The sequence below is a fragment of the Bos mutus genome, chromosome 17, assembly GCF_027580195.1.
Source record: "Bos mutus isolate GX-2022 chromosome 17, NWIPB_WYAK_1.1, whole genome shotgun sequence".
NCBI lineage: Eukaryota > Metazoa > Chordata > Mammalia > Artiodactyla > Bovidae > Bos > Bos mutus.
The window spans coordinates 32,156,133-32,182,451 of record NC_091633.1 but is presented as its reverse complement, the minus strand read 5'-3'; the positions used below and the strand labels follow the sequence as shown (position 1 = coordinate 32,182,451).

Sequence of the window (26,319 nt, the reverse complement as noted above, 5' to 3'; positions counted from 1 at the left end):
CAGAGTCTGTGCCAAGAGGTTTTGAACAGTCTTATGGTTGTAAGTGACCATTTTGGCAATGGATCCCTAAAAATTAATTCTATCTAAATTCCTGTGCTAACGTGTGTATTGTTGGGAGGGGACAGGGAGCTTTTGGAGGGGAGATGAAGGGCCTCAGAAGTTGGTACAAAGGGTAAAAATAGAAGGTGGAGAAGATAGCATTAATCTGGTGTGGTTTTTTTTTTTCTTTCTATTTTTATAGGCTGAGTTAAGATTGATAATTCATATGTGTTGATAAGGAAAGTGAAAAAATAGCACCTAAATATCCTACCAGGAAAGAAGGATGAAGCAAATTATGTCACTTAAAAATTTATGGTATTTTGAAAGATTTATAATATGAATACCTGACTATGCTAAAGTGCTACCTCAAAATATGACAAGAATGGATTGCATTGAAAGTTTCAACTATGCTAAAATAAAAAGAAAGATGAGTAATGAACCAGCAAGTTAATGCTGGTGGCTTCTGAGTGGTGAAATTATGGCTAAGTAAATAATTTTTTCCAAATCTCTATACTTTCCATATTCCTCAAATTTAAACTTTATGAATATATTTGTTATGATGGATATGTTTTCAGTGATATTTTTCTTGAGAGGTGACTTTATAAATGTGAGTTCCTCACATTCATCCAGTCATAAAGTATTATAAGCCAGTTAAATTTCTCAGTTAAGTTTCCAATAAACACTTATAATAAAATTGAATAAAGTGATACAGTAAGAACCTTAATTTAAGTTTCACCCCCTAATTTTACACTATGTTTACATTTACTTTTTATACTAGTTTTAAGTTTGAAAAAAGATACTGAATTTTAAATTACCACCCCACCCCTATCTTTCTTCAAAATTCTAATTAAAAATTATATGTTTGCTCATTTCTAAGAACAGATAAAAAATTGCCTTTGTACTTTTTGAAGCATCACTCTTTATGTAACTGCATTTCTCTTATGTAAGAATACTTAGGGAACATTTCTCCCAGAGCTCATCGTCTGGCAAAAAATTTATTTCTCTTGCTGACTTGATCTGTTTTTCCCATTTGTTTGTTTTTGCTTTACAGACCAAACTATGAAAGTTATGCAACCCATTATTTTCGGTCTTTGACCTAATGACTACGAAATTAAGAACTAGGTAGTAACTCTTCTTATATAATTTTCCTTCTCTATTCCTTATACCATTTACCATGGAATTTTTGTCTCTTATGTCATGTTAATGGGTTAAGTCTGTTCATAGCCATATTTATTTTTATTGAAAATTGCCTAAATCCTTTTGGGAATAATGTAAAATATAAAGAGAGTCAATTAAAATTTAAGAAATGAAAAGGATATAGAATGAATCAAAAGAGAAAAAGAAAAATGATATTTTGAGACTGTATGGCTTAATCCATTAGTTTTACGCTTGATATTAGTAGCTAAATTATACCCGTTAACTTTTTCCTTTTCCAAAAGCTTTCAGCTTTTTCATGATCAAGTAATCTGGTCTCTCTCTATATATATTTTGGCCGCACCATGCAGCATGCAAGATCTTAGTTTCCTAACCACAGATTAGTTCCCTAACCCTAATCGAACCTCTGCTCCCTGAAGTGGAAGTGCAGTCTTAAACACTGAACCACCAAGGGGTTCCATGGTTTCCATATTTTGACAAGAAGACAACATGTGGTTAAGATAGATTGCTGAGTGACCTATGAGGTTAACAGGAGGGATTATATCCACTCAAAGTGGGGACTGTTAGCAGTTTTTATGAGTTTTATTTGAGCAGTAAAGGCAAAAAATATTTTTAAAAAATTAAAAAGCTGCACTTTACAATTTGTGGTAGAACATAAAGTGGAAAATGTAACAAAGGATTCTTTTCCCCAAACCCTTCCTTTTAACCAAGGTTTTGAAAGATACGATTGAAATACAACTTTAAGGTACACATTTATATGTGAATAATTTATCAGAATAAACCCAATTTATTTAAAAAGAATTATGTATATTGATCTTCCTGATTTTAGAAATTATAGAGTTTTTCCTCAATGTTATACCCTCCTACAATCCTTTCCATGGTTTTTGTAAGTTTTTGTTATGTGACTAAATGTAGAGTATAACAAATAAGGCTTTTTTGGTAGCTGTAAAGTATGACTTAGACCCCAGAAGCTTTTTCACTTACACATGTTAAAATCCCAACAGCTTCTCTGCTCTTGTTTCCATTTCTTTTTTTTTTTTCATTGGTTAAAACATTTAATTGGTTCTGCACACATGAGGTTAAATCCAATATAACTATAAGTTCAGATCCAACATCAAACATGGGTACAGCCACATGAATAAGGGAAAGAGACTTCACTTTTCTTTACACAGCTTCCACAGCACAATTCAGCAACTCAAGGTGATTGCTTCTCTAATTTGCTATAGGGACACGCACATAGGTAAGTTTTTGTTCCCTCAAATATCCTGGTATGGAGTTGCTTTTATATCAGAGTTTACAGTGATTGTGAAAAGGGGACATGTAAAATAGAAACCCCAATGTACTGACATTAATTTTGTTTGCATCAATACCTAGCATGATTTAGTCCTGTTGCACTTATGATCCCTGAGTCATTTAAAAATCAAATTCTCAATTTCAGGTTGTATGTCTAATAGAAAATTATAATTTTGCAAATAGAAAACTGAAATTAACTGTATAAAAATATTAAAACCATTGTATCCAACTTTTAACAACATGGTATCTTACTATAAGCCCATAGACAAGGATGCTCAGCCCTTCTAACTACTTACAGCATTCAGATGTTTCTGCCACAATACTGGGATACAAGGAAGTCATTTTGTAGTTATTGCCATAATATCTGTCAAATTGTGTAGACCATCCGTTGATGTCTCCTAAAATAAAGATCAGAGAACATAAAGGTTCAAGAATAGAAATATTCTGGAGTGTTGGGGAAAACCGGTCTTCTCTTTAAGATAATTTAATGACCTTTCGGAAACAGAATCTAAAAAAGTAGATATATATGTATATGTATATGTATGTATATATATGGATGGCATCACCGACTTGATGATCATGGGTTTGGGTGGACTCCGGGAGTTGGTGATGGACAGGGAGGCCTGTCATGCTGTGGTTCATGGGGTCGAAAGAGTCTGACACGACTGAGCGACTGAACTGAACTGATATATACACATATCCAGGGCTTCCATGGTGACTCAGATGGTAAAGAATTTGCCTGTACACAACTAAATTGCTTTGCTGTGCAGCATAAACTAATGAGACAGTGTAAATCAACTACACTCCAATAAAAATTAGTTTAAAATAAGAAATGAGTGATCGACAAACAGAGAAAGATCACCTGGGAGCTTGTCAACAAGGAGAATTTCTGGCCCCTCACCTAGAGATCCTGATTTCACAGGTCCCCTAATCTCTGGTTTCAATAGGCACTAGAGGTGATTCTTCACCAAGCAGTGTTTGAGCCACACATTTTTAATTTTATATTGGAGTAAAGTTGATTTACAATGTTGTGTTAGATTCACATGTACAGCAAAGTGATTCAGTTATACATATACATGTATCTATCCCTTTTCAAATTCTTTTCCCATTTAGGTTTTTACAGCATATTGAACAGTTTCATGTGCTATAAGTCCTTGTGTATTATCTCTTTTAAATATAACTGTAACAAACAGTACTTTAGATGTACTGAAACACAGCACACTGTTCTCAGCATCTTCATTTTAACTTCCCTCAGTCTCTTCAATCATGTTAGACTGATGTTGGAGATGGACGGCCATAGTTGTTAAATAGAAAAAGAAAAAATAACATGACCAGCATGATCTCATTCTTTTTTTTAAGGCACTGTGGTATCATGGATAGTGTTTAGTGATTATCCTCTGAATGCTTACATATTTTCTCATCTATATTTTCTGATTTTGATATGAAACTTGTCTCATTAAAAAAATGAAACCAAAATCAGTAAAAACAAAAAATCTTCATTTGGTGGGAGGGAAAAAATAATTTTTCCTCACGAAATTCCTCATGAACTTGCAGTTATTTTTGAACCTGAGACCATGAGGCCAGTCATGAGATGGAAAGGATGTGAGCTGGGGGGAAGGAGCAACTTCTCTGTACCATCTGCAGAGGGTACCAGCCCTATCCCATGGCAGGTTGGGGATGGGTTTAAAGGGGATCCTTCCCAAAGGTACCAAGCTTTTTTCAGGATGCTGTTGGGACTCTTTAAGGATGCATAAACAAGAGACCCGAGTTCAATCCCTGGATGGGGAATATCCCCTGGAGAAAGGAATGGTTATCCACTCCAGTATTCTTGCCTGGAGAATTCCATGGACAGAGGAGCCTGGGGTTGCAAAGAGTCAGAGATGACTGAGGACTAACACTAACTTTCAAACATATAGACAGGTGATAGAAGCGATAAAAGTTTATCTTATGTAAGTTAGGATTAAATTTAAGTCTGGCACCTATTTTATAAGTTATTTCTGCTGCGTATGTGTAACTCAAACCTGAGATTGAGTCCAGATAGTGCAACTTTGCCTGGATTTGGTGAACCTAACCTCATCCATGGTTTTCCTTCTAATCAGAAGACTTCCAAATTACATTTCCAGCCTGCACTTTATCTTGTGTAACATGGAGCCTGCTCACTACAAGCACCTTGAACACAGCATTCACCAAATGGAACTCATTATCTTTCTCCATATAATCTTGCTATTTCTCCTAAATTTTCTGGATTGGTGAATGGTCTGCTCAAATCTGCTCAAATTTTTGAATGTGCTCTTATCTGATTAAATATAATTTGTACAGTTTTCCTCCATCTCCAGGTTATTTTCTTATTTTCCATGGCTCATTAACTCTTTCATGAAGATTACATTTGGGAAAGGCAAGGTATTCTAACATAAGTGTTATATATGCTTGTAAAACCAGGCTTCCTTTTAAAGTTTCACTAAAAATAAATTGGAAAGAAGAGATGCTATTTAAAGATTGTATTTATAGCTGTTTCCATCCTTTAGTATTACTTATTAGTTTGAACACTTCTTTATTATGAAGGATTTCAAAATAAACACAAGTAGCAAGGCAGTATAATGATATCCCAATGATATTTTTATGATATCTCAATGATATCATTATGATATCTCAGAAGGAGATGATTGATGGACCTCAAGTTTACCATCTGCAGACATCAGCTTGAGACTCCAACTGAGTGCCAGTAATTGGATGGACAAAAGATACACCCAGAAACAGTAAATCCCAGCGTCTGAACAACCAGGAACCAGGTTGAAGTGCCTCACTGACCCTTGACATTGTGAGTAGAGTAAAAGGAGGAAGGGAAGGAAACTTGAAAGACTGAGTTTGTTCAGGTGAATAGAGACGGTAGCTTTTTGCAACTGTGAAGATTTAATGCATCCTTTTTTTTTTTTTTTTGCTCTCTCACCATTCAGTTTAGAATGCTTTCTCATTCTTCAGAAGCTGGTAACTTAGTTCTATATTTTCCAGACCCTAGGAAGTTCAGTTCTTACAGATAGATTTCTACCAATGGGATGCACTCATGTGACACTGAAGTCTGTAGACTCCATCTGTGGGTACCTACTGCAGGTGGGACAGTTACCACGGTCCCAGCTTCCTGGGTAAAGAGCTGACAAGCCATCGTGGATGCTGCTTAATCTTGGGCTTGCAAGTATAGTAGTGTTTTCTCCACTCCTGCTTCTATGTTCTTTATAATGATTCTATAAATACATTCTTCTCTACGTGAAACCTCTTTTTTCTTAAGCCTCCCAAACCCCAGAGTGGTTTCTGTTTTCTCCTTCCAGAAGGGGTTGCAGATAACGATCTCAAGGATAATAACATTGGATTGGTTATCTGACCTGAATGGTTTTGAAGATAACAACAGTCCTATTACTATTAGAAAATTGTACTCTCATGGTCTGTGGCACACTGTGACAAAAAGTGTTGTTTAAATGATCACTTATGGCTTCCTGGACTATGTGCCCCTTTAAAAGATAAACTCTGGCAAAGCAGTTGCTATGGTAACTCATCAGAATGAAATGTCAAGTGTTGTGGAATGAAATGACTATGAGGATAGCCCTGGAGAGATTAAAGAGAGAAAATAACAATCTCAGAAAATGACGTCATTAGCTCAAGAAGGTTCAGAGAATCAAGGAGCTGCCATAACTACCCTAAATAACCTTTTATCTTTTGGGACCTTAGGACTCAGATAGGACTCAAATCTAATGGGTTGCTAAGGTTACAACATTAGCTGAATTCACATTTTGTCCTTTCTTTTATTTATTTTTGAATGTTCTGGGTCTTTGTTGCTGTGCACAGGCTTTTCTCTAGTTGTGTGTGAGCTTCTCATTGCAGCGGCTTCCCTCGTTGCAGAACACACACTATAGGGCATATGGGCTTCGGTAATTATGGCACATGGGCTCAGAAGTCGTGGTTCTATGGTTCTAGAGCAGAAGCTCAATATTTGATTCATGGGTTTAGCTTCTCTGTGGCATGTGGGACCTTCCCAGATCAGGGATCGAACTCATGTCTCCTGCATTGGCAGGCGGATTCTTTACCACTGAGCCACAAGGGAAGCCCTTGTCCTATCTTTAAAGTGAACACTAGGACTCTGATTTGAAAAGAGAGGGACTCTGGGAATTGTAGTGAGACATTTGAGCATGTTCAATTGAATTTGCATCCCCCCAAATCCCCATCCCGCTGAAGCTCCCAGGCCAGCCTAAGCAGCTGCCTTCCTCTGTCCGATGAGGTTACTTGTTTGTTGGAGCTTGCTAGTTCAGTTCAGTTCAGTCACTTAGTCATGTCCAACTCTTTGGACCCCATGGACTGCAGCATGCCAGGCCTCCCTGTATCACCAACTCCTGGAGCTTGCTCAAATTTCTGTCCATCGAGTTGGTGATGCCATCCAACCATTTCATTCTCTGTCACCCCTTTTTCCTCTTGCCCTCAATCTTTCCCAGCATCAGGGTCTTTTCCAATGAGTCAGTTCTTTGCATCAGGTGGCCAAAGTATTGGAGTTTCAGTCTCAACATCAGTCCTTCCAATGAATATCCAGGACTGATTTCCTTTAGGATGGACTGGTTGGATCTCCTTGCAGTCCAAGGGACTCTCAAGAGTCTTCTCCAACACCACAGTTCAAAAGCTGCAATTCTTTGGCACCCAGCTTTCTTTATAGTCCAACTCTCACATCCATACATGACTACTGGAAAAACCATAGCTTTGACTAGACGGACCTTTGTTGGCAAAGTAATGTCTCTGCTTTTTAATATTCTGTCTAGGTTGATCACAGCATTTCTTCCAAGGATCAAGTGTCTTTTAATTTCATGGCTGCAATCACCATCTGCAGTGATTTTGGAACCCCACCCCAAATAAAGTCTCTCACTGTTTCCATTGTTTCCCCATATATTTGCCGTGAAGTGATGGGACCAGATGCCATGATTTTAGTTTTCTGAATGTTAAGTTTTAAGCAACTTTTTCACTCTTCTCTTTCACTTTCATCAAGAGACTCTTTAGTTTCTCTTCACTTTCTGCCATAGGGGTGGTGTCATCTGCATATCTGAGGTTATTGATATTTTCCCAGAAATCTTGATTCCAGCTTGTGCTTCATCTAGTCTGGCATTTCGCATGATGTACTCTGCATATAAGTTAAATAAGCAGCGTGACAATATACAGCCTTGACATACTCCTTTCCCGATTTGGAACCAGTCTCTTATTCCATGTCCAGTTCTAACTGTTGCTTCTTGACCTGCATATAGATCTCTCAGGAGGCAGGTCAGGTGGTCTGATATTCCCATCTCTTGAAGAATTTTCCACAATTTGTTGTGATCCACACAATCAAAGACTTTGGTGTAGTCAATAAAGCAGAAGTAGTTGTTTTTCTGGAACTGTCTTGCCTTTTCAATGATTAAACGGATGTTGGGAATTTGATCTCTGGTTCCTCTGCCTTTTCTAAATCCAGCTCAAACATCTGAAAGTTCTTGGTTGAAATATTGTTGAAGCCTGGCTTGGAGGATTTTGAGCATTGCTTTGGTAGCATGTGAGATGAGTGCAATCGTGTGGTGGTTTGAACATTCTTTGGCATTGCCTTTACTTGAGGAAAATAACTTGGCCAGCTCTCCTCAGGCCCCTTTATGACCATGCTTCCTTGTCTTCCAACTTACAGCCCATCCCAGAAGACATGCAGCATTTGGAGCTAGGAAGAGAAGATTGACATCACAGAAGATCTTGCTCTTTGATAATGGCAGGAACCTAGGGAATTTGTGTGAGCACAGTTTCTGAGAGCACTGCACCAGGAGGAGGGACTCTAGGTGGGGCAAAGTGCGTTAATATGGGTTTCTGAATTCAGTCTGCTAGCTCAAGCTAGAGTTTGCAGATTGTTGATTGAAATCTGAATTCAATGTTGTCTTGGGCGAAATAAAGTTGAGCAACGGATGTGTGTGGATGACAAGTCACTGAAGGGATAGAGTATGAGGGACATGACCTTTGCATTGCAGGGCTGCAACAGATCCGTAGCGGATACTGTAGATTGACCCTTTCAACTTCCATTTGACAACAGCTTTCTCTGGTGTATTTTTGCAGAGCAAGGTCTGAAAAGCTTACAGCATTTTGCATCTCCATTACAGCCAGAATTTGGGATGCACTCACACATATTTTGGGCTTCCCTAGTAGCTCAGTTGGTAAAGAATCTGCCTTCAAGGTGGGAGACCTGGGTTCTATCCCTAGGTTGGGAAGATCCCCTGGAGAAGGGAAAGGCTACCCATTCCTGTATTCTGACCTGGAGAATTCCATGGACTGTATAGTCCATGGGGTTGCAAAGAGTCGGACACGACTGAGCAACTTTCACACATAGTTTGGTTGGTAGAAGAGAGGTAGTAGTCATTTTCCTGCTCTTCTGTCTAAACAGAGATGTAGCGTTAAGAAGCGGTGGTGGCAGTGGCAGGGCATTGGGGATGTGACCAGGTGTGTCTCCATCTCTGGATAGGAGCATTGGTGCTGTGCTCCTGGATTCAGTGGCTATTTAGGGGCTTTCGTAGGGACTTTGCTGATGCCTACGTTTCTAGCCTGTGTGAGAATTTTGTAAGCATCTAATTTCTGTTTGAAATACCTTGAGTTTCTTGTATGAGAGCTTGATGGATATAGAGACTGGTTTAGTTATTGAATTAAAACATGGTTTAAGTAGCACTGGATATTTAACTATATGGGGGAACTCAGGTGGAATCTCATGAGTGAGAACAAAGCAGTGATTTTCTTTTTCTGAACCCAGGCACTTCAGTGTGGTTTGGTTCAGTGGGCTCCCTGCAGGAATGGTGGGGATAATTTCCAGCATTTTACTGCATTGCCCATATGGGTTCTGGGGGTGGGGTCAGGAGCCTTGCAGAATGCTCTGCTCTACTGGGCTCCAGAAACCATCTATTTCTTTCCTCGGTTGTCAGGTTTTGAAGTCTACGGCATTGGGTTGTTGCCCTTTCCTGAGCTAGCTGCATTTGATTTTTTTAGGCAAGTTTTTACTTTTAAAAACTGAGTTTTGTCTTCAGATACAAGAAAGGATGATACTGTGAGAAATTTAAATTCTCTGATTTTTTAACAGAGAAGTTGAATATTAGCTCTTAACACAGAGAACTGGCATTTAGCAAGTACATACTATACTGTATTACTACTTTTATTATATTCTCATGGTATCTCTATTTGGTCATTATTGCCAGCTCCACTTACACATGGAAAAACTGATTCTGAGAAGTTTAAGTGATCTAAGAAAAAGAATTATTAAAACTAACTGAAGGATTAAAATAATAAAATTATTGTACTCATTTCTAAGCCCCAAATATGACTAAGCTTATATTCTTCTTACAGAAATTTCAGCTTTTATACAACATTGCTTTGAAATATGTAACTGTTGCTGTTACCTATTGTTCTCTTGCCTGTTTCACTTCCATTCTACAGGCTCTTACATCAGCACTGTGTGGATTATACAAAAATTCATTTAAACGATAATCAGAAGCTGTTATTAAATAGCAATTAAGTTCATCATTACTGTTAGCCATGGAATCAATGGAAGTACTGTGAATCGTTAAGGTATAACTAGGTTTCCCAGGCAGTGCTGGTGGTAAAGAACCTGCCTGCCAATGCAAGTTAGACATAAGAGATGTGAATTCGACCCCTGGGTCAGGAAGATCCCCTGGAGGAGGGCACAGCAACGCCCTCTTGCCTGGAGAATCCCATGGACAGAGGAGCCTGGTGGGCTATTGTCCATGGGGTCTCACAGTTTCGACATAACTGAAGTGACTAAGCGTGCATGCAAGGTATAACTAAAAAAAGTTTTAAAGTAGATTAATTTTCATACTGTGGTGTTGGAGAAGACTCTTGGAGAAGACTCTTGAGAGTCCCTTGGACTGCAGGGAGATCCAACCAGTCCATCATAAAGGAGATCAGTCCTGGGTGTTCATTGGAAGGACTGATGCTGAAGCTGAAACTCCAATACTTTGGCCACCTGATGCAAAGAACTGAGTCACTGGAAAAGACCCTGATGAAGGGAAAGATTGAAGGCAGGAGGGAAAGGGGTTGACAGAGGATGAGATGGTTGGATGGCATCACTGACTCAATGGACATGAGTTTGGGTGAACTCTGGGAGTTGGTGATGGACAGGGAGGCCTGGCGTGCTGCGGTTCATGGGGTCGCAAAGAGTCGGACATGACTGAGCGACTGAACTGACTGACTGAATTTTCATACTAATGTTATTGAATTTTATACATTTTTAAATGTTACAAATAAAACACGTGGGTAAGAGAAGTCATTTGGCTCTGGATGTGTCAAGGCACTGATTATTCTATAGAAGAGTTTTTTTTGTATCTATAGCTGGAGGGTGGAAGTCTGAATGACTCAACCCCGCAGGCTGCCAGGGCCTGTCTGGGGCAGGGGTGGTGCTACCCATGCTCACGTTCCTGTCCTGACCCATCCACCCGGACCTTAGCACACAGCGATGGGACTCAGGTGACGTGACAGCATGGCAGAGCCAGGCTTGCTTCCACCGGTGGCGTCTCACTGCCGCTATGACATTCATAAGCCGGGAAGCTTGGATGACAGCCAGTAGATGTTGCTTTTTCTTTGCTCTGGTTCTTCAGCAGGTGCTATATTTAACTGAGATTTTACAACTGAACTGTTTCAATTTGCAGCACTTTTACCATTAATAGCTGGTGCAGTGCTTCACATCAGGGGCATTAGTAGCCTTTCCTAATGCTTTGTCCTTATCACTTCCTCGCCCTTCTTTTCTAGGGTTCACCAAGAACAGAAGGGGGTTCACCAAGCATGGTGTATTTGTAACAATTTAGTCCAACAAATCTAAGTAATGTAGTTACTTATACTGCTTCTTTGCTCTGTCCCTTTCTAATCTTGTCTTTTCTCTCCTTTTCTATCTTATTCTACCACAACACACACACACACACACACACACACACAGAGAGAGAGAGAGAGAGAGCGTGAGAGCGAGAGTGCACAAAAAAGAGAGGGAAAAGAGAAAGAAAGGTGATGTGGAATTTGAGAATGCAGAGGAAACAGGACAAGACGGCTTATATAACATTCCCCCAAGTCAGAGCATATATTTTGTAGGGAGTTCTCTTTTTGAATAGTAACATCTTCAAACAAACAAGCTTTTTCGTAATTAACATTTACCTTCCTTCCTGCCTTCCCAAAGCATTTTCTTCTTTCCACCCATTACTTCCTCTCCCCAGAAGGCAGGAATAGAAAACGTAGCCAAAATTGCAAGGTTGGAAAGTTAACATTTTTAAGAAAACAGCTTTTGGCATATGTGTTTCTATATTTTAAATCCTATCTCCTTCATATTTTAAGTATGTATGAGACAGTGAGCAGAGTGGTTTTTCATGATTTAGTTATGATCCCACTGAAATTGATTCTCTGGTGTTTCTTGAAGCATCATGGAGTAAACTGCATGGTACTAAGAGGATGCTGTGTTAGGGTATATGGTTTCCTGTATGTGTGGGTAGTGAAATATGAACACTGTTGATCAGATATATATATATATTTACTAAAAATAGTTTTTTAAAGCTAAAAACATGTAATGATGCTCTGAATAAAAATGAATGCCATAGACCAAGAAAAACATGGTCTTGCATGCTGCATTAATAAGTATTTATTAATTCAATGAATGAATGAATGAATGGGTCTCTGTCCTGAAAGACACTTCAGAGAAAACCCAGTTTCTCTTACATTATAGTAAAACTTGGGAACTGGGGCTCTTAAGAAAAACACACATTTCCAGGCTTCTTTCTCTATTGGAGATTCTGATTTATTTGGTCTGTAGGGGGTCTGGAGGTCTATATTTTCTGTCAATGCCTTGGGGGTTCTTCCAGCAAGTTTTGGGAGAACTACATTATGGAATGTTCTCTGATTAGAGCACTTCTTACATTATAGTGGAGAAGAGTTAGATTTAGCAGTGGAAAAAGCCTGTCAATCAGAATGAGCAGGTTCCTTTCCTTAGTAAAGTTGCTGATTGTTAATAAGGTTAATGCAAGTGGTCTGTAATTTAAGGGCACACTACTCATATGTCTTGTTACACTTATTATAATCTGCTTCATACTGTGACTATTTATATATGCATTTTATCTCATGAGAATATGATAGGAATTAATCTTAGCCTATGTATTTTTATTGCCTCAGTGACTTCTAAGGTACTTTGAATATAGTTAAAATATGACTGTTACTAGCTCTCATAAATTACATAAAACAGTAGATTATTATTTCATCAGCATCAACTATTAGTTACAATTTAGTTTTATGGAAAAGTAGGTGAGACCCATCAACTTGAATTCTGGAGCACGCATCTCTCTCCTCCACGCTCTGATTGCCTGCTATCCTTGGTGTCAGGGGTGGGATGGAGGGGGTGTCAAGAGATGAGGTCTGGAGGGAGGTGAGAAAGGTCTAAGTTTCTTGAAGGCACTGCATAATTTGCCACGGTGCTGTATTAGGTTGTCCTCAAACAGTTTTCCAGGATTCTCCTTGAGAAGAGAGTTCTGTGGCTTAATATGCTTGGGAATCCTGTACCCCCGCTTGGAATTAATAATTCAGGTTAATACGATGAAAGGAGAACTCAGGCTCAAAGAAATAACTTTAATTTTGTTAAACCCTTTTATGAAAGTAAAGTGAAAGTGCTAGTTGCTCAGTCATGTCTGACTCTTTGCGACCTCATGGACTGTAGCCCTCCAGGTTCCTCTGTCCATGGAATTTTCTGAGTAAAAACACTGGAGTTGGTTGCCATTCCCTTCTCCAGGGGATCTTCCCAACCCAGGGATCAAACCCAGGTCTTCTGCATTGCAAGCAGATTCTTAACATCTGAGCCAGCAGGGAAGCCCAACCCTTTCATAACACCATCTTTTAATAACTTTTGGGAAGTGTTTGCTTTTGCATTCTCACAAGACATGTCTTGTTGAGTGGTTTTCAGAGTGCAGATCCAGGATAAGTAGCTTCAGCGTCACTTGGGAACTTCAAAGAAAAGAAAATTCTTGAACCCTAAGTGAGGGGTTTCAATTAGAAACTGTAGATGGGGCCCATGTTTCTGCATTTTAACAAGCCCTCTAGCTGATCTGATGTCTGCTCATGTTTGGAAATCACTGCTCTGGCTAATAAATCACTTTCAATAGGTTCTGAATTCGGTAATAAAATTGTCTGCATCAAGAAGTGAGTCATTTCAAACCTTTAACAAGTGTGCTATATACCCAAGATGCAGATTTCTGGGCCCTGCTCCTATGTACTGGAGCAATGTCTCTGGGGGTGGAGCTCAGGACTCTGCATTTTTCACCAGCCTGTGGGACCACCTGTGTTGCAGCACGCTTTCCAAACCATCCTGTAGGTTTGCAGGGGCCACTCCTGGGTTCCTTTCAAGTAGGGATTTTGAATATTCAAAAGTTGAGGGATCTGTGCCTCTGTCTTATGAAACTGAAGGCATAAATCCTATTGCCTACAATGTAGTCTTATTGATGAATGGATGAAAGAAGTGTTATTCGGTCAGTGATGTCCAGCTCTTCACGACCCCATGTACCATAACCAGTCAGGCTCCTTTGTCCATGGGATTACCCAGGCAAGAATACTGGAGTGGGTAGCCATTCCCTTCTCCAGGGGATCTTCCCAACACAGGGATTGAACTTGGCTCTCCTGCATTGCAGGCATATTCTTTACCATCTGAGCCAACCAGGAAAGCCAGAATAGATGAATAGGTGGTAAGTTAATTCAGTTTAGATTTATGCCAAGTGGAACATTCTTGATTTCATATACTTCCTCGATTCTCAGTACGCATTCTGGGGAACACAGTGGAGCATCTTTTTCTCAGGAAATAATGATCCCTAGAGTAGAGGTTTCCTGGGCCATTAGAATAGACCTTGGGGTATTTAGATCTGACCTTCACCTGGTCAGATAGACCAATTCATCAAACCAGTAGTGTGAGAGCTCCTTGAATTTGAATGACAATAGTTTACTGGATGAAATGGGTATGCCTCTTTGTGGGTACCTTTATTTTTAAATTTATTTTAATTGGAGGATAATTGCTTTATAATATTGTGTTGGCTTCTGCCACACAACAACATGAATCAGTCACAAGAACACACATGTCCCCTCCCTTCTGAACCTCCCCTCCACCCCTCACCCCAACCTACCCCTCTAGGTTGTCACAGAGCACCGAGTTGAGCACTCTGTGCTCACAGAGCAGTTTCCCACTGGCTATCTATTTTACATATTGGGAGGATCCCCTGGAGAAGGGGAATGGCTACCCACTCCTGTATTCTTGCCCGGAGAAGTCCATGGACAGGGGAGCTTGGTGGGCTACAGTCCATGGGGTTGCAAAGAGTAGGACACGACTGAGCGACTAACACATATGTGCAATGTATACATGTCAATGCTACTCTCAATTCCTCCCACCCTGTCCTTCCTCCCCCCCGACCAGATACATAAATATGTTTTCTATGTATTTCTCTTCCTGCCCTACAAATAGGTTCATCAGTACCATTTTTCTAGATCACATATGTATGCATTAATATATGATATTTGTTTTTCTCTTCCTGACTTACTTTTACAACAAGCTCTAGGTTCATCCACCTCATTATAACTGACTCAAATGTGTTCCTTTTTATTGCTGAGTAATATTCCATTGTATACATGTACTACAACTTCTTTATCCATTCATCTGCCAATGAACATCTAGGTTGCTTCCATGTTACGGCTATTGTAAATAGTGCTGCCATGAGCACTGAGGTACATGTGTCTTTTCAATAACGGTTTTCTCAGGGTATATGCCCAGTAGTGGGATTGCTGGGTCATATGGTAGTTTTATTCTTAGTTTTTTAAGGAATCTCCATACAGTCTTCCATAGTGGCTGTATCAATTTACATTCCCACCAACAATACAAGAGTGTTCCCTTTTCTCCACTTCCTCTCCAGCATTTATTCTTTGTAGATTTTTTTGGTGATGGCCATTCTAGTGGGTGTGAGGTGATACCTCACTGTAGGTTTGATTTGCATTTCTCTGAAGGAATGGTGCTAAAGCTGAAACTCCAGTACTTTGGCCACCTCATGCAAAGAGTTGACTCATTGGAAAAGACCCTGATGCTGGGAGGGATTAGGGGCAGGAGGAGAAGGGGACGACAGAGGATGAGATGGCTGGATGGCATCACCGACTTGATGGATGTGAATTTGAGTGAACTCTGGGAGTTGGTGATGGACAGGGAGGCCTGGCATGCTGCAATTCATGGGGTCTCAAAGAGTCAGACACGACTGAGCGACTGAACTGAATAATAATGAGTAATGTTGAGCATCTTTTCATGTGTTTATTTTCCATCTGTATGTCTTCTACAGAGAATGTCTGTTTAGGTCTTCCTCCCACTTTTTGATTGGGTTGTTTGTTTTTCTAATACTGAGATGCATGAGCTGCTTGTTGTTTTGAAGATTAATTCTTTGCCAGTTGTTTCATTTGCAATTATTTTCTCCCATTCAGAGGGTTGTCTTTTCATCTTGTTTATAGTTTCCTTTTTTATTTTTAAATTAATTTCTGTAAAGTATAGTTGATTTACAATGTTGTGTTAGTTTTAGATGTATAGCAGAGCGAATCAGTGTATATGTATACACATATCCACTCTTTTTGAAGGTTCTTATCCCATTACAGAGTATTAAGTATAGTATTGAGTATTGAGTATAGTTCCCTGTTATCTATTATATCAATAGGGTATCAGTTGCCAGTCCCAGTCTTTCAATTTACCCCCCACCCTTTTCCCCTTTGATAACCGTAAGCTTGTTTTCTACATCTGTGACTCTATTTCTGAGGACCTTTAGAGGCGACTCTTTGAAGAAACTGAGTGTGATATTATTGTGGGATATTTTAAAGGAAATCGAACCACTACAGAAACTGCCTTTTGTGTCCTATCTCAAAGGAAGCATTCTAAGCTGAGAGTCTTTGTGTAGTTAACTCAAACTTTGAAGAATTGTTGGATAAACATAGATAAACATATTTGAGGTTTTAAAAAGGTTCGTATTTATAGAAAAGCCAAGGGTTCAGCTACTTAGGTTTCTCTAATGCTATTTTGAGAATAATAAACAGAAAAACAGCCATTTTTGAGCATACAATGAATGGTTATTTATCAGTTCGTGTATTTATGATGTGTGTCAGTTTTCCTCCTGTGTTGTTAGCCTTAAAAAAGACAAACCCACAACTCTGATGAAATAGTCTAAAATGAGAACGCTAAGTTCTACATCAAATGGATTGGCATTGCCATCATTCTGACAGCTCTGTAAAAAGCTGTATTGAAGAAAGGAAGGAATATTTAGCAACTTAGAATTTTAAATGAAGGCCCAATTAAAAATTAAAAGAATCCTTGAATACACTTCAAACATTCTTATAAGCCTATTAAAAGGTATATATTATCACCATCATACCCATAAATAAATACTGTTTATCTAATTCTTATAGATTAGTGCCAGCCAGTGACACGCAAATATTTGGGATGTTAGTTTCCTTTCCCTTGAATGCCTTGCACTCTGCCCTTTTCCTGTAACAAGAGGCTAGAATTTTCCACTTTTATTGCCTTGGAGAAGAAACGAAGCAGATGTCTGCAGGAAACAAAGGAATCAAATTTTTAGTATTTAATTGCCAAAGGCCCAGCTTTGAGCATTGACAATGATTGTGAAAAAACAAAAAGAAGAGCTAGGCTTTGCTCTTCCTGGACTGGACAAGAGATTTGGACCAGAAAGGGAGGGGAGAAGGGTCTGCCTGGGCTGCACCAGGGGAAACCAGAAACTCCTCAACTTCATTATATCTACAAGGACCCTATTTCCATGTAAGATCACATTCTGAGGTTCTGAGTGGACATCAGTTTTTAGTGCAGGCTAACCTACTGCATCATGCAAAATGTATTAGAGAAAGCTTCCATTTTCCCTGTAGAACAAAGAAATACAAATATGGAAACAGAGGAACCAAGTTTTTGTCTTTCTCCTGTAGACTAGGCTGCTAAAGTGCAGAGCAGGGCCGATGCTCTGAGTCTACAGAGGTGAGCATCTGAACTTGGGTCTTCATGGTAGAGTGATTCAACCTGTCTCCAAGGAGGATGAAGTTGGGTGAGTGTGACTGTGATGAGGAGCCTTCTTTGTATTGCCATTTATTTACAATACAGAAGAACTGCTGGTAAATTCTAATCTGGAAATGCAGAGAGTTCCTTTAACATAAAAATCTGGGTATAATCAATAAAGTGCAAAGCATCTGTGAATCTGATGCTATTTTAATATTTTATTTTTACTGCAAAGTTAGGAAATTCAATTTGAAATGAACAAAAATAATTCCCTTCCCCTCTTTTTTTGACTATGTCTCATGGCATGTGGGAATCTTAGTTTCCTGACCAGGCATTGAACACATGCCCCCTGGGAGTGAAATCACTGGACCACCAGGGAAATTTCCCCAAATAATGCATGAATGAGAGTAATTTGTACATTTCCATGTTGGAGCTTATCAGAAAGGATCAAAGTTATAAAAATGATACAATCAATTTTGTCTAGGACTTCACTGGTTTGGAGTCCAGTCAAATGTAAACAATACCTGGGATAGAATAAAGAAGACGTGAACTTCATCATAACCATTTCGTAGATATAATATGGAGAAGGCAATGGCACCCCACTCCAGTACTCTTGCCTGGAAAATCCCATGGACAGAGGAGCCTGGTAGGCTGCAGTCCATGGGGTCGCTAAGAGTCGGACACGACTGAGCGACTTCCCTTTCACTTTTCACTTTCATGCATTGGAGGAGGAAATGGCAACCCACTCCAGTGTTCTTGCCTGGAGAATCCCATGGACAGAGGAGCCTGGTGGGCTGCCGTCTATGGGGTCGCACAGAGTCGGACACGACTGAATCGACTTAGCAGCAGCAGCAGCAGCAGGCATAATATATAAATTCTGTATTGCCCAGATATTTTATAAAGAAAGGGATCTCTGTGAATTCAACTGAAAATTTTTGTCACTTTATATCAAAAACTTGATTAAAATTTGTTCATGCATTGGGTCCATGAAAAATGTTCAGTGATTTGATATCTTATGCTTGTTGTACTGAGATATTTTATTTGTTAATACTTTATATTCTTTTTTTATAGGTTTTCTAAGAGAACTGGGAACTTATTGCCAAATAAGGCTTTTTTTTTTTCAAATAAGGCTTTTAGTTTAAAATATCTGTGATAATACAAAAGTAATAGTCTTTCTAAATATAATCAGTTTAACTGGTGAAAGAAATTAAAGAAGACACTAATAGATGGAGAAATATACCATGCTCATGGATTGGAAGAATCAATATAGTGAAAATGAGTATACTACCCAAAGCAATTTATAGATTCAATGCAATCCCTATCAAGCTACCAACGGAATTCTTCACAGAGCTAGAACAAATAATTTCACAATTTGTATGGAAATACAAAAAACCTCGAATAGCCAAAGCTATCTTGAGAAAGAAGAATGGAACTGGAGGAATCAACCTACCTGACTTCAGACTCTATTACAAAGCCACAGTTATCAAGATAGTATGGTACTGGCACAAAGACAGAAATATTGATCAATGGAACAAAATAGAAAGCCCAGAGATAAATCCACGCACATATGGACACCTTATCTTTGACAAAGGAGGCAAGAATATACAATGGATTAACGACAATCTCTTTAACAAGTGGTGCTGGGAAAACTGGTCAACCACTTGTAAAAGAATGAAACTAGAACACTTTCTAACACCTTACACAAAAATAAACTCAAAATGGATTAAAGATCTAAACGTAAGACCAGAAACTATAAAACTCCTAGAGGAGAACATAGGCAAAACACTCTCTGACATACATCACAGCAGGATCCTCTATGACCCACCTCCCAGAATATTGGAAATAAAAGCAAAAATAAACAAATGGGACCTAATTAAACTCAAAAGCTTCTGCACAACAAAGGAAACTATTAGCAAGGTGAAAAGGCAGCCTTCAGAATGGGAGAAAATAATAGCAAATGAAGCAACGGACAAACAACTAATCTCAAAAATATACAAGCAACTCCTACAGCTCAACTCCAGAAAAATAAATGACCCAATCAAAAAGTGGGCCAAAGAACTAAATAGACATTTCTCCAGAGAAGACATACAGATGGCTAACAAACACATGAAAAGATGCTCAACATCACTCATTATCAGAGAAATGCAAATCAAAACCACTATGAGATACCATTTCACGCCAGTCAGAATGGCTGTGATCCAAAAGTCTACAAGCAGTAAATGCTGGAGAGGGTGTGGAGAAAAGGGAACTCTCTTACACTGTTGGTGGGAATGCAAACTAGTACAGCCACTATGGAGAACAGTGTGGAGATTCCTTAAAAAACTGGAAATAGAACTGCCTTATGATCCAGCAATCCCACTGCTGGGCATACACACTGAGGAAACCAGAAGGGAAAGAGACACGTGTACCCCAATGTTCATCACAGCACTGTTTATAATAGCCAGGACATGGAAGCAACCTAGATGTCCATCAGCAGATGAATGGATAAGAAAGCAGTGGTACATATACACAATGGAGTATTACGCAGACATTAAAAACAATACATTTGAATCAGTTCTAATGAGATGGATAAAACTGGAACCTATTATACAGAGTGAAGTAAGCCAGAAAGAAAAACACCAATACAGTATACTAATACATATATATGGAATTTAGAAAGATGGAAACAATAACCCTGTGTACGAGACAGCAAAAGAGACACCGATGTATAGATCAGTCTTATGGACTCTGTGGGAGAGGGAGAGGGTGGGGAGATTTGGGAGAATAGCATTGAAACATGTATAATATCATGTATGAAATGAGTCACCAGTCCAGGTTCGATGCACGGTACTGGATGCTTGGGGCTGGTGCACTGGGACGACCCAGAGGGAGGGTAGGGGAGGGAGGAAGGAGGAGGGTTCAGGATGGGGAACTCGGGTATACCTGTGGCGGATTCATTTCGATATTTGGCAAAACTAATACAATATTGTAAAGTTTAAAAATAAAATAAAATTAAAAAAAATAAATATAATCAGTTTATATTGTAGTTCAATCCATGGGGAATTAGTTTATTTGATGCTGTTTCATTTTTTTAGTGACTTCTCTAAATTTTGTCACTAATTCTGTTTGACTTATTTCTCCACTTTAGTAATTATTATTGGTGTCAATGTTTAAATTATTTAAGGGAACATGGGAGAGGTTTTTGGAGCTACTTTTTAAAGGATGTATCTTTTAAAAGGTTTAGTTAAGAAAAATGTCCCCCCTTCCGCTAGAAAATTGTTTTTATTCTACAATATACTAAGCTGTAAATAATCACTCTAAAAGTGATTTTTATCTGTGGGTTTTCCTTTTATTTGTATCTAAGATATTATATGTTATGTGATTACAAATACATTTAATGCTGCTTATTCAAATACGCATGAGGTTTACATATTCTGAAAAAAACTAACTTTCTGACTTGATTTAATTAGCATTAGACTAAATTTAAATGTGAATGTCTTAAAAATGGACAGGCTAGGGAGCGTAAATTATCCAGATACTATAAAACAAAGAAAAAATACAGCTGGTGAAGGAAATTAATAAGAAGCAGGAAGAAACAACTACATTTCATAATTTTTATCACCTGGACTATAAAGATGGTGTGAAATTCTGACATCCTCTTTGGGAAGTCCCAACCCACCCACGTGTGGACAACAGAAGCACCCCAACTGGCCATCTTCGAGGTTTTGAGCATAGTTCGATTTTTTGGTTTTTCTAGATGACTGCCACTAGCAGAGCAGCAATTTGTCTTATAGAAATTAAAACAAATGGATAACGATTGTGATAATGGAGTTTCTTAGCAAGTAAGAATGCTTGCACACCATACTGAAGTCTTGATTTTGGTTTAGTTTCTCTGCGGCTACTGTTTCCTGTGCATGCCTTATTTTCTGCTCCTTTGGGTTTAGGTCAGTGGTGCTCACAGTCTACCGTGCGCCTGAATGACCTGAAGATCGTAAAGAGCAATTGCAGAACCAGTGGCAGAATTTTCTGAGTCAATAGAGCTGAGATACAGACAGAGAATCTGCCTTTGTAACAGCTTCTTGGGTGCTGCTGATGACTTTGGTTCTGAACCACGTTTGGAGACCTTCTGGTTTAGGTAAATTTCATGAGTGTTATCTAATTTTGGCATACGAAGACCAGTAATAGTTTAACACAGTATTTGTTACAAAGACATGTCTTCATAAAGGTGGATCATGATTTTTCCCATGTTTACCAAACTGGACATGTGGATTTTTAAATGTTGACAATGATGAACAAGAAAGATTTTAAAAGAGCATACTCTTATTTTGTCTAATAAAAATTTAAGATATTAATTGCTTTTCAAATCTCACTTGTATTTTTAATAATAATAATTGATTAAACAAAATGCTGTTTATCTTCACATGCTAAGGTTTAAGGTATTTATATGTACATGTAGCTAGAAGTTATTTGATCTATGCTCTGAATATTTCTTTTTCATAAAAGTTAGTGATATACACCATTCCCTGCTCATGTCAGAGATCCCTAAGATGACATATTTTCAGACCCTTGGGGACAGATTGCTTATACTACCTTGTCTCAACTTGCTTCATACTTCCCTTCACAACTGCAAACCAGAACTTCCCTGGTGTGGTGGGTGGGTGGTGGTTTAGTCACTAAGTCGTGTCCAACTCTTACTACCCCCTAGGCTGTAGCCTGCTAGGCTTCTCTATCCATAGCATTTTCCAGGCAAGAATACTCGAGTAAGTTGCCATTTCCTTCTCCGGGGGATCTTCCCAACCCAGAGATCAAACCTGGGTCTTCTGCACTGCAGGCAGATTCTTTATCAACTGAGATACTAGGGAAGCATGTTTGGAGTCCAGTCAAATCTAAACAATTCCTGGGACAGAATTTCAAAGATGTGAATTTCCAGAGTAACTGCCAAGCACAGTAGTCAAAACTCTGGTGTGCCCAGGTTTACATGCTCATTACATGACGAGCGTTTCTACCCAGATAATTCACTTAATCCTCACAACAAATTTATGATTCCAGTTTCACAAGAAAGGAAGGGGACTGAGCCTAAAGAAAGGATTTGCCCAAGTAACAGACAGAAAGAGGCACTTCCAAGTTCTGAGTCTTAGCCTTCTGATGCCTGGTTAAGGAATCTGCCTACAACTTTGCTTCTATTTTAAAAAGAAATCAAAGATGGTAAGGAAAAGTTGTTACTGTTGCAGTTATTTGAAACTATGCACACAACCTATTGATTTTATATGAACAAATTTGGAGTGCTAATTGGGAGAAACTGATTCCAATTCATAATGAAATTGTTTATTTTTAGGAGATTTCTGTTTTAGCTGACAGCAGAAATAAGGAAGCTTTTTACCTTTTAAAAACTCTATACCTTTTGTAAAGCTGATTAAGTTACAGAGACTTTTCTTATTGAAAAGGCACATGTACACAAATACACAACATTTTATAGTCTTCAGGGGATTTATAGATGGCTCAGATGGTAAAAAATCTGCCTACAGTGTGGGAGACCTGGGTTCTATCCCTGGGTTGGGAAGATCTCCTTGGAGAAGGAAATGGCAGTCCACTCCAGTATTCTTGCCTGGAGAGTTTCATGGACAGAGGAGCCTGGCAGGCTACAGTCCATGGGTTCGCAAAGAGTTGGACACAACTGAGCAACTAACACACACTGAAGATTTTCTTGATTCTCAAAGAATCCACTAACCTTAAGATACAAACCACCCTTCCGGTTTACTCAGCCCAAGGGTGGGGTAGGGGTGGTAAGCATCTTTTTATAGCTACTTGGAAATTAAAAACAAGTTCTTGGGTTCTTTCTTTGGAAATAAAGGTGTTAACATCTTTGAAATGAGCAGCTTATAGACTTAATGAAATGAGTTCAATAATAATGTCTAATTTATGAACACTGTGGTGTGTTTGGTTGGAAAGAGCAAAGAATGGAGGACAACAGAAGGATGAAATAGGGGAATTGAGAGAGAGTAAAAGAAGGAAGGGGGGCAGCTGGAGAGGAGAAATAGAAGGGGAAACATATGGGCCACAGACCTGCAGAGGGTGGAAAAATACTGGAGGGAGAGGATGGAAAAGAGAGGGGAAAGAAGGAACCATTACAAGGAATCCATCTGCAACCTGATTTTGCTTCCCATCGTGCTCAGTCAGTCATGTTGGACCCTTTGAGACCCTATGGACTGTAGCTGGCCAGGCTCCTCTGTCCATGGGATTTTCCAGGCAAGAATACTGGGGTTGATTGCCATGTCCTCCATCAGAGGATCTTCCCAACTTAGGGACTGAACCCATGTCTTTTATGTCTCCTGCATTGGCAAGTTGAGTTCTTTACCACTAGGGCCATCTGGGAAGCCCGTGACAGTCTCTAGGTCTCATTAAGTGTTGTTTCCACAAGAGTCATGCCCATGCTTTTTATCAAAATTAAATTCTTCTACAGATGAAGAGATAGACCTTTCCTGATTTAGGTTTGACATACACATTGCTGCTGATCTCAGTTGAGCCCAGCAGGGATTGCTGAGCCCAGCAGGGATGGCTGAGCCACAGAATCTGAGCTAAGACACTGGGCTCGTGACATACTCACAGCTGACTGATGTGTCAGGGAGAATTTATGGAGGGTTATTATCTGGACCATGAAGAAGGCAGAGCGACAGAGAATTGATGCTTTTGAACTGTGGTGTTGGAGAAGACTCTTGAGAGTCCCTTGGACAGCAAGGAGACCAGACCAGTCAATCTTAAAGGAAATCAACCTTTGGAAGGACTGATGCTAAAGCTGAAGCTCCAATACTTTTGCCACCTGATGTCTCTTAGTCGTGTCTGACTCTTTGAGACCCCATGGACTGCAGCACACCCAGGCTTCCTTGTCCTTCACCATCTCCCAGAGCTTGCTCAAACTCATGTCTATTGAGTTGGTGATGCCATCCAACCATCTCATCCTCTGTCATCCCCTTCTTCTTCTGCTTTCAATATTTCCCAGCAACAGGTTCTTTTCCAATGAGTCAGTTCTTCATATCAGGTGGCCAAAGTATTGGAGCTTCAGCATCAGATGAACAGTATGAAAAGGCAAAAAGATGTGACAACGAAAGATGAACTCCCTAGGTCGGTATGTGGCCAATGTGCTACAGGAGAAGAGTGGAAAAATAACACCAGAAAGAATGAAGAGACAGAGCCAATGACGGAGACAGGTCAATGATGCTGTCCAAACATCTCATCCTCAGTCATCCCCTTCTCCTCCTGCCTTCAATCTTTTCCAGCATTAGGGTCTTTTTCAATGAGTCAATTCTTCGCATCAGGTGGCCAAAGTATTGGAGTTTCAGCTTCAGCATCAGTCCTTCCAATGAATATTCAGGACTGATTTCCTTTAGGATGGACTGGTTGGATGGATCTCCTTGCAGTCCAAGGGACTCTCAAGGGTCTTCTCCCAGCAATCCTGATTCTAGCTTGAGCTTCATCCAGCCTGGCGCATCACATGATATACTCTGCATAGAAGTTAAATAAGCAGGGTGACAGTATACAGCCTTGACACACTCCTTTCTCAATTTTGAACCCATCTGTTATTCCATGTCCAGTTCTAACTGTTGCTTCTTGACCTGCATACAAGTTTCACAGAAGGCAGGTAAGGTGGTCTGGTATTCCCATCTCCTTAAGTATTTTCCACAGTTTGTTGTGATCCACACAGTCAAAGGCTTTAGTGTAGTCAATGAAGCAGAAGTAGATGTTTTTCTAGAATTATCTTGATTTTTTTATGATCCAACAGATGTTGGAAATTTGATCTCTGGTTCCTCTGCCTTTTTCAAATCCAGCTTGAACATCTGGAAGTTCACGGTTCATGTACTGTTGAAGAATGGCTTGGAGAATTTTGAGCATTACTTTGCTAGTGTGTGAGATGAATGCAATTATGTGGTAGTTTGAACATTCTTTGGCATTGCCTTTCTTTGGGATTGGAATGAAAACTGACCTTTTCCAGTCCTGTGGCCACTGCTAAGTTTTCCAAATTTGCTGGCATATTGAGTGCAGCACTTTGACAGCATCATCTTTCAGGATTTGAAAACACTCAGCTGGAATTCCATCACCTCCACTAGCTTTGTTCATAGTGATGCTTACTAAGGCCCACTTGACTTTGCATTCCAGGATGTCTGGCTCTAGGTGAATGATTACACTATCACGGTCATTAAGGTTTTTTTTTTTTTTTGTATAGTTGTTCTGTGTATTCTTGCCACCTCTTCTTAATATCTCCTGCTTCTGTTAGGTCCAGACTGTTTCTGTCCTTTATTGTGCCCATTGTGCATGAAATATTCCTTTGGTATCCCTAATTTTCTTGAAGAGATCTCTAGTCTTTCCCATTCAATTGATTTCCTCTATTTCTTTGCATTGATCACTTAGGAAGGCTTAAAAAAAAAAATCTCTCCTTGCTATTCTTTGGAAACCTGCATTCAGATGGTTATATCTTTCCTTTTCTCTTTTGCCTTTCACTTTTCTTTTTTTCTGAGCTATTTGTAAGGCCTCCTCAGACAACCAGTTTTCCTTTTTGCATTTCTTTTTCTTGGGGATGGTTTTGATCACTGCTTCCTGTACAATGTTATGAACCTCAGTTCATAGTTCTTTAGGCACTCTGTCCATTATATCTAATCCCTTAAATCCATTTGTCACTTCCACTGTATAATCATAAGGGATTTGACATGAACTTGGGCAAACTCCGGGAGACGGTGAGGGACAGAGAAGCCTGGCATGGTGCAGTCGATGGGCTGTAAAGGATTGGC

At 39.3% G+C, this 26,319-nt stretch overlaps 1 protein-coding gene across 10 annotated transcripts in view; it reads right to left on the bottom strand.

The window, feature by feature from the left end:
* RXFP1 (relaxin family peptide receptor 1) overlaps nt 1-26,319 on the bottom strand; it is a 131,924-nt gene that overhangs the window by 67,217 nt on the left and 38,388 nt on the right. For all 10 annotated transcript variants that reach the window (XM_070386434.1, XM_070386431.1, XM_070386438.1 and 7 more), the window contains exon 3: nt 2,784-2,885. In XM_070386434.1, coding sequence (XP_070242535.1) covers nt 2,784-2,885 — 102 coding nt within the window. The remainder of the gene's footprint in view (nt 1-2,783; nt 2,886-26,319) is intronic.